The sequence below is a fragment of the Gavia stellata genome, chromosome 10, assembly GCF_030936135.1.
Source record: "Gavia stellata isolate bGavSte3 chromosome 10, bGavSte3.hap2, whole genome shotgun sequence".
In the NCBI taxonomy this organism is placed as follows: Eukaryota; Metazoa; Chordata; class Aves; order Gaviiformes; family Gaviidae; genus Gavia; species Gavia stellata.
This window is the reverse complement of record NC_082603.1, coordinates 23,162,319-23,172,072: the sequence shown is the minus strand read 5'-3', so window position 1 is coordinate 23,172,072 and position 9,754 is coordinate 23,162,319. Positions and strand designations below refer to the sequence as shown.

General features: G+C 39.8%; 1 protein-coding gene across 1 annotated transcript in view; it reads left to right on the top strand.

Annotated features, from left to right (window-relative positions):
* The first annotated feature begins 436 nt into the window (after positions 1–436).
* AK5 (adenylate kinase 5) overlaps positions 437–9,754 on the top strand; it is a 96,290-nt gene continuing 86,972 nt past the window's right edge. Inside the window, exons 1-3 of the mRNA XM_059821826.1 lie at positions 437–496; positions 2,368–2,554; positions 3,540–3,707. Of these exons, the coding sequence (XP_059677809.1) occupies positions 437–496; positions 2,368–2,554; positions 3,540–3,707 (415 nt within the window). The remainder of the gene's footprint in view (positions 497–2,367; positions 2,555–3,539; positions 3,708–9,754) is intronic.

Here is a 9,754-nt window from a genome sequence, read left to right as displayed (position 1 = left end):
CCACCTCTGCGCTACACCCGTGCACAGCCCGCCCCGCACTCGCTGCCACAGCCCTCCCAGCGTGCGGGGCGCGCCTGAGGACGGCAAAAGCAGACGGTGCCTCCCGGGGAGCCGGGGTCCCATCTCTCCCGGGGCACCCTGCCCGCGGCTCACAGCCAGGCACAGCCCCTCACTGCCTGCGCTCGGGTGCCTCACCGCCGGCACCCCCTGAAACTTTCCCCGGCAGCCTGCGCACGCTCTTCTTCCCCGCCGGGGGAAAACGTGCTCGCTCCCTCCGTGCAGCGGGGCCGGGGAGGCGGGCAGCCTGCCTCCCTCCTCCCCCCCGCTCCGGCTCGCCCGCCCGCGGAAGCCTTGCCGAGGCTCCCGCATTGCACCGCCGCGCCGCGCTGTGCCGTGCGCGGGGCGCGGGTGGGCGCCCCCGTCCCCGGCTGGCGGTATGAGCGCCGGCGAGGCGAAGGAGTATCTGGCCCGCAGGGAGATCCCGCAGCTTTTCGAGGTAGGCGCGGCGGCGCGGGGGGGAGCGTTTTCCGCCCCGTCGGGGGGGTGCTCCGCGCTGGGACCCCGCGGCGGGCGGCGGGCAGCGGGCTGAAGGCGGCAGGAAGGGCGGAGCAGCCGGAGGAGGCTGCGGCGCGCGTACCTTGCGCGGGGAGCCGCGCTGCGGAGGGCTGGCCCCCACCCCGGCCCGCGGGGCGCTGCCGCCCGACCGCGGCTCCCGGGCCCGCCCGGCAGCGCCCCGCGGGCCGGGGTGGGGGCTGCCGGCCGCGGAACCGCCGGGCGAGCGGCTGCCCGCTGCCCACCTGCCGTCAGCCCCCGCGGGCGCGCAGGCAGCCGGGCGGCCGCGCCCCTCCGCGGCGCTGCGGGCGGCCGCACCAGCCCTCCTTCAGCCGCCTGGGGAGGGAGCGAACTTGAGTGTCCGCAGGGCGAAGGACCCCCGGGGCCGCTCTCCCGAGGAATTCAGGCGGGGAGTATCTTTCAGGTTTTCTCCAGGTTTTTATCGGTCTGGGAGAAGAAACCCCCCCCAACTGTTCAGTGAGGTTTTGTTCAGCTTCCTACAAGTTACCTGCTGCTAATGGTTGATAATTACTTCTCTGTGCAATGTGGATTAGTATTTTTTTTTCCGAATCAGACATCCTGCCATCTGTATAAAACACACGCACACAGACACATACGTATTTTCCCTGGTCTGTTCTGAAGCTAGACATTTTATATGTATTTGAAAATTACAGGACATGGACCATGCTAATGTTTTACTAGAACATTTAGAATGTAAATGGTTTAACAAGAGATGCAGACAAAACCGTTTTTCTGTAAAGGCTCAAAGCCTGAGCTAGCAATTTTTAAAAAATGGTGCATATCTTCTGCAAAAATACATGGCTAGTTGCTGCGATCGGTCAAGTAGAATAATAAGGGCATAGATGCATATGAATTATATAATATTTTATAAATACAAATGTGTGTAAATAACAGTTATTGTATAAACTGTAGATAACAATTAACTGAGCAAATCCTGAATTGGAGCTATTTATGTTTATTACTAATAGCAACTGTGACTCTCAAGTTTATTTGCACAAGAATTAGGAAAAGCAGAAAGGAACAGAAATCATCCTGAGAGACATTTACTGTTAAGAGAGGGTTGGATGCAGTTGTCTTGTGGAGAGGTGAGATGATGACTTATGTATCACTTTGTCAAGGAAAATCAATTACCATGCGTCAGAGGAGGGCCTGGCATTCCTTCTTTCACGCTCCCCATAATGCCCATGGTACAATCGGTGCAGAATTAATACTGTGGACAGGGGTTTTCTGGTCGATTAAATCTGGGAGCACCTATGAACTTTGGGTTTGGGGTTTTTTTTTCCAATACTGATCAAGATGATATTTGAGTATTTCGCATGATTTTAAAAATTCTTTTTTTCATTAGTTGTGTAACTGTTGACTCAAGACTATGCATAAGATACTTGTGTGTGCACTGGTCTTTAAAGAACAGATACGTTCTAGTGGTCTAATAGGCTACACAGAATATGTAACTTTTGGGGCTATCTAGCTTGTGCATTGCTCTGTGTATATTTGCCAGTGGTAGTTCTAAGAAACATGTACGGAACTTTTTTACTATTTTCAGCTTTTATTACAGTGCAAACAGACAAATATGAAGACATAGCCACGAGCTTCCTGTTCTGAATAATTTGTGTGACACTGGAAAAACAAAATCATACAATTTTTGCAGGCCTCACTCTCACGCGTTGGCTTGAAATGGAGAGTCTGAATATACAAGGAATATGGGGTTTCTCTGTGTAAAGTAAAATTCAAAGTAAAAGCACTTGTTTTTTCTTGGCATATATCATAGTGTGTATTTCTCATCTTACGTTGCAGAGTCTGTTGAATGGATTAATGTGTTACAAACCCGATGACCCAATTGAATATTTGGAAAGCTGTTTGCAGAAAGTAAAAGAGCTTGGAGGGTCAGAAAAAGTGAAATGGGACACTTTTCTCAGCCCAGAAAAGAAGACCCTGCCTCCACTCAATGGAGGACAATCCAGGAGGTCTTTTTTCAGGAATGGTAATGTGTTAAGTATAAATATGATTGTATTTCTTGTGCTATGGGTGATTTTACATCCACTACTGAATTATTCTATACTTACTTCTATAGTAGATCATGCCTCCTTCTGATTTACCTTAGGCAAAGGACTCAGGGATTCTGTTTCCTTGCATTTTGGCATTTGTTTTTCTCCTCCCATAACGGATCCTATGCAGGAGAGGAAATTGTGATCATTTTGCAGCCTAATGATGGATGTTTGCTGTGTAAACATTTAACACATTAATGGAGAGTTTTCTCGTATCCTACCTAAAACATTTGCAAAGATAGGGGCCAAACTGACTCAGTGCACTTGGTTTATATTTTCAGTTAGTACTTATGGATGACGTATATAATAACTTCAGTTACACTAGGTTGTTTTTCTAGTTTATATCGGAGCTATATGCTAATTTACTAAATACAACGTAAATGATAAACACTTAGAAAAAGGTGCATCTCATAAAATCTAAGCAAATGTCATACCAATACCTGTAATTATTTTATTTGTAATGTTAACGAAGAGTAATTAGCTCATCTTTCAGTTGCCATAGTTATTCTTCCTTGCCATCCAGCATTTCATTAAACTAATTAGCAAGAATACTATCTCTGTCTCTGTGTACATGTATCACCAAAAGGGTTCTGCTTAATAGTACAGGTTATCTGCACAATATAACGCTTTTCTTCTCGGAGACCACTGCTGAACGCTGGGTGCTATGGGCAGATTTTCACAGAAAAGCTGATGTGCTTGTAAAGAAACACCAAAGAAAACTGACTCCTAGTGATTCCAGTTTAATAAATCAGCTAAATAGAGGCAAGGAATATTTAATATAGTAGCAGCAAGCACCTTGTAAAATTAGGAGATGTTTATACTTTATGTTTATTTATTATACTTATTTAAATCTGCGTACACAATAGATTTTGAGTTTTCTGTCTATTTCCACAATTCTCAGTTTATCTTACTATTTTACAGTGATGCCTGATAATTCTAACTTCCCATACCGACGATATGACCGACTCCCTCCAATCCAACAGTTTTCAATAGAAAGTGACACCGACCTCTCTGAAACTGCTGAGCTAATTGAGGAATATGATGTATTTGATCCTGCAAGACCTCGACCAAAAATTATCCTTGTCATAGGTATGAAGGCAGAGTCATTTTGACAAGATTTTATCTTTATTACTTTGCCTTTTTATTTGTACTGCAAATACATTGAATGCCTGTATGTATTTTAGTACAATTTTTCCATCTGCCGTAGCAAGTGGTGCAGCCCAATTGGAGTGTATCAGAAAGTGAAATTGTAAGTGAAATTGTTAGTGCTGAGGATATAGCATCACAACTGTAAGCGTTTTAGGGGTTACAGTGAGCACCTGTGGTCATCTTGTGTAGGCTGGATGCCCATTAGCAGCTGGAGAGCTCATGGTTTGCTTATGGAGCACATCTGCCAGTTTGATTTAATCTAAAACAAACCCGAGTCACGCATTTCAAAACACCTTCACCATGTGAAGTACATCTACCTATCGCAGATGTACTCAAAGCTGCTCACAAAAAAGGATAGTTAAAAATACTGGATAAGCCGGCTAAAAAAGGTGATAGGGAACTGCTGTCCTCTATATTTAGAACCTTGAACTGATCGGTATGTCCAGCTGGAGTGAGCATACGTGGTCACTTGTCCATTGCATTGATAAATTAATCCCTAGATCTATTTGGCAAATGAATCCTGTGGCATCTTCAGGGAGAGTATTAGTTAATTGTGCTCTCTCCCCAGGTTCTCTCTTGTGTGGTGTTTGGTGTCCTTTCTAAGCAACTTGTACTTTCCAGCCTCAGACAAGCATGCTGTTTATTAAGAAATAGCTGCAGTTTAAGTCTAAATCAACAGTTTATTCTGTTTCTGAATTTAAGTTCTTTGAATTAGTTTCCTTGTCATCTGGGATAGTTGTCTTTTGAAATTTTACCGCCAGGCCTAATTCTCTGATTCTCTGGACTGTTTAAATAGTTACAGTACAGGTGCCAGGTGATGGAGAATCACATTTTTAGTCTATAAAGCCTTATTCATATTAAAGAGAGATATTGCTTCCATAACAGAGAATAGTATGTAGTATAGTAAAAGAGAATAGAAATGTCTTCTCGGTATTGCAGAGCAGGATCTCTAAGAACAGCATGTCCTCTGGGCCCTGCGTCCAGCAGTTCTTGGAAATGTGATATTGGAATATATTGAAAACAGAAAACCAGGCATTTTTCTAGATATTTGTGGTACGCCAAAAGAATTGCTTAGGCATTTGAATTTTCTTAATGTTTTGTTTCGAATTACAAATCTCAACATGCAAATCTCTCCATGCACCGTTGAACTGTAAAGCTTGCATTAGATGGAGAAATAGCACATGCCTTTCTTTCATCTTAATTAATTAGCTAGCCTTCCTTTTCATAAAGGAGAAAAACTGGCTCCTTTTCAGTGACCACAGAAGGCTCTTACTGCATTGAAATCCATGTAGCTCTATTGCAGTAGAGTGAGGAATGAAGATTTGATCTAGGTGAAATAAAGAGAGATTGACTTTCACCTCTGGAACTGAGTGCGGGGATGTTTGAAGTGAAATACTTGAACGCCAGCATTTAGCGAACAGACCATGGATTTTACAGAGCTTTTCTTTTCCCCTGTTTTTATAGGGAACATTGTAAACGTTCCACAAAGGCTATTTCAGGTTTATTTTCCAACTGAGTTTCTCTGAATCTGTCTGTGTGATAGTGTGATCTGATAGTAACACAATGCTATATGTAGCTTACCAGCTATTGTCCGATTTTGTACAGTATCAAGAAAATTTCTACCAAATTCAACTTTCTATTGAGAAAGCACCTAAAAACACACTGGAAAGAATAAAAGAATAACTAATATACTGAATGAAAGAGAGAAAATGAAAAAAAAGTGTGCTATTAATTTCAAGAGACAAACAATGTACAGAAAGAATGTGTTGCATATTTTTCAGTTGGCATAAAATGCCAGCGAAAACTTCAGTTAAGCAAGCTATTTATGTCTAACTAGTGATAACTAACCATACTGCCTAACTCAGATGGTACTGGTCCCATTCATAGTTGGAGACTGAAATGAATAGAAGTTAAAGACTTGTCTTCTGCTTTGCATATTAGGTGAACTTTTCTTTAATAATGCATTAGCCCAAGATCTTTTTAATGCTTCCACAAAGGTTTTTACAACTTCTATGCTTTATGAAATCTATCATCCTTATAATGAACCAGGTAGCTCCAAGGCAAAAGAGAACTCGCTTATAAAGGTGGGGGGTTTGTTCTTTTTCTGTGTTTGCAGAAAAGTCTTCTGGTGAAATGTAAAGCTACAAAGCTGCAAAGTGAGTATGTGACCGGATTTTAGAAAAGTCAGATGGAACCAGCCAGGATGGCACACATCTGAATCACTGGAAAATTAAGTTTCTAAGGCATTACAACAATAGGAAACTAGATTGTGTTTAAAAATGTGCTTCTTAACATATTTTGACAAACACATTTTTACTATTGATATGGCCTGAATACGAAGATCTTAAAAAATTAGTTACCTGGTGTCATTAGCCCCATAGTTCAGTATGTTTTTAAACTGCACTTAATTAAAAATATTGGTTAATATTAAAAGAATATGTTTTCCTTTTATAATAGAAATTTAAAGGATAGATCAATGATAGTGCTGTCAGCAGTCGGCTGGCCCATTGATTTGTTAAATCCAGTCCACAGCTAGATTTTTTGAATTGTAAGTCATTTCAGAAATCTTATTATTACATGAATTTATTTTGAATTTACAACAAAATAAGCATAATTGAAATTTTGAACTTTCATTGACAAAACTAGATTAAAACAACTGCTTTAGTAAAAGTTTTTGGGCATACAAATCTTCACTTGAAACCACTTAGCAAACATAATTTTAGATGCAACAAATGTTCCCTAGTCTAGACATCTTCTAAGAAATATGTAAAATAATCACGCTTTTCTTGAATAATGTATAATCTCAGAATAAGTGAAAAGAATGAAAACCAAAAGTGATTTGATTTTCCTTTCTTGTGAACAGTTTGTCAGTATGATTTATTAGAGTTAGGAATGGTTACATAGTTCAATAAGTTATAATGATTTGCTGTGGGAAGTAATTTTGTCCTATCACTTTTCTCTTATTTTATTACCTGAATGTTTCCCCTTAGATTGTAAATGGATAATCCCAGCTTGCTATAAAGGGATATTTTTGGATTGAGAAGAACAAAATGTTTGAGAAGTTTATGAACATTAAAGCAAATACTTTATTAGTTTTTTTCTGCTTGCAAATCTAAATTGAAAGAACAGAAGTGCCGAACTACACATTTTTTTTTCTGCTTCTCTTTCATGGCAAAGCAAAGCTCTCCCTAACAGGAGTGTAAAGTTTGTCTACTTGGTTTCAAAAAGTTTTATTCAGCTATTTATGGTTTTACAGAGACTGATGTTTTTCCAAATAATAGTTCTGTTTTTCTGGCATCTTTTGTATTTCTGCTGGAATAGGGATACTATTTTCCTTGTTGTCAAATTTTCTGTTTCGAATTTTCTGCATGTTACCTATATGTGTTTTGTATCTTTATTGTTTCTGGGGTGCAACATAGTCTGTTTCAAATTTGTCTTGAGTCTCCACGGAAATAAACTGAATCTCCTTTCTTGGAAGTTTTGTATCTGCAGAAATTAAGCATAGCATTGGCTCCACTATGTTTTATAAACCCTTTGCTCCGAAGCACAGTCACAACCTAGCGCCCCTTTCTTCCAGTAGTTAGGGTTATTGCCAGTAAATAAAGCCACATAAATTCATAGTATTAAATGTTACACATATGCACAAACGCACACATATATAAGATACGTTATTTATATGTCATGCTCATTAGATTGCAATATGTGGCTTTATATAGAGAGAGAGGGTTGCTTGTGGAAATCCTTTACATGGAGTGAGTAGACATTCCAGTAAGGAGTAATAATCCTACTCATTCACCTGGCAAAATCTGCTCCATACAAACTGGCAGCAATCATTGAACAATTAGCTGCACTTCTTTGTGCTGTTGTTTTCATCTATGTAAGAAAAAAGACACTGAGAATTAGTTACTCCAAACCTACTATCATTCCAGATTACCAAGAGCCTGTAATAAACTGCAAACTACATGGAATTATCTTGTTTGAACATTTGTATCAGGTACGTTTTTGATACAGGAGTGAAACACAATGTAGGGTTTGGTGAAATGCATTTGTCGTGGGGAAGGCTTAGCGTGCCATCGAAGGGAGCGGGGAGAGCCGAAGCAGAATGGCTTTGTAGCCGCTTTAGTGGAGGAGATGATTCCCAGTATATCAGATGCTTGCGTGTCTACATTTATTGTAACGAAGAGGATAGCTAAACTGTCTATGAAAGAAAGAGTTCAAGCTGAAAAAACGAAGCCCATCTACATCACCTAGAAGAACTGAAATGGAAAAATAGCTGTAAAACCTAACAAAATCTGCTGAAAGAAGAGAGAAAGCATGTGCCTTTTTAGGAGAGAAACGGCAGGTGAACTGAATGAGGGAAAAATATTTTTCAGTTTTAATCCTACTGTACAGAGATAAGATACAGTTTTTCTTTCATTTCTTTGCTTGTGTGTTTTATGAACATCTATAGCTGTATTGACTAGTTGAATGTTACAGATAAATGCTTATATTTGCATTTATCTTAACCTGGCTTGATTTAAGCATTATTTAAACTAATTGGGTAATGATAAAGCCTTTTTTTTCCCCAAGGGTATAACTATACTGTGGGCAGGGTATAGGAACACCTTCACAATACACAAGTTTCCCTGTGCATTCTCTTCAAATGGGTCCCGACCTGAGTTGCCAAGGCCAGGTGGAGAGTTACTGTCCCAGTGTCAGGGGTACAGAAGAGTTCCTAGTGACTACTGGTGACACTGAAAGCTCTCTAAAATGTAATATTGGGGCACAGGTTTGAACCTGGTTACACAGACAGTGTCATAACGGTATATGAAGCAGTACTGTAAAGCTTATCCTGCAGTCAAATCTGTGTTAATTATATAAATGCCTAAAAGCTATTTATGGGAATAATACAGATAATATAAGAAAGAGTTATATGATTACTAACAAGAAGCTCATTGTATTCATATTTACTTTCATTGCATTGCTCTATTTTTTAAAGTTCATAGAAAACGTATATTATATTTTTAATAAATCTTAATTCTTTGTCTGTTGAAATAAAATTCAATGTTCTCACACAGTTCTGCAAAATATAGCTACTTAGTATTGGGAATTAATATCAAAACATTTGTTTTGGTTTTGCTTTGTTATGCTGTTCAATAACATACACTTTTCTATATATAAACATTTATTTTTAGCTAAACAATTCCCTGTTTTTACATATTGGATTCCAGTTTCTCTGTTCTTCACATCGTAATGTGTTCTTTTAATTCAGACATAGTCTGATTTTTTTTTACATGCATTTTTGCTTCTGCTGTCCAGCCAACCTTCACTTCAGCAATTCCTGCCATGTAATGTAGCTGTTTTCTGTGATTTTGATACCTGTTCTTCCTGTGCTATCTTGAAGGGTCTCTTTATTCTTCAAGTTGTCCAGCAAGCTGAACCTAACAAATTGCTTCTTTATCAGCTGCTTCAAGCATCAATACCAGAAGCATGCGTGGTTCAATAAAAGTCCTTGTACCAAATCACTGTGGAAACAGCTTAGGTGATACTTAATATTTTTCTGCATTTTAAAATTAGGAAACCTCAAACTCATGCAAGCATATTTAGGAGCAGACTTTATTAGTTCCATTTCATGACCAGTCTATTGATTTCATTGGCTTATTTAACCAAGTATTATTCGTTCTGACATGAATATGCTTCAGACTATCTTTGGATTCACAAAGTTCAAGAAAGGACCTGTTCATTTGTCTCTTCCTACTACAAATCAAGAAAGATTCCTTTCCAGGAACAGCTTTAGAATGAGGTCAAGCCTAAAAGAACATGTTTATTTTTAATTTGCAAGTAGACTTTTATTCTTTTTTTTTTTTTACTTCATTTTACCAACTGTTACCTTTATGATCAAGTAGATGAGACCCATTTCTAAATGGCTGGTAACAAGTCATGCAACTGCAAGATTTGCTGTAATAATGGTTGGAAAATTGGTGCCGATAGCAAAGATTTCACATGTG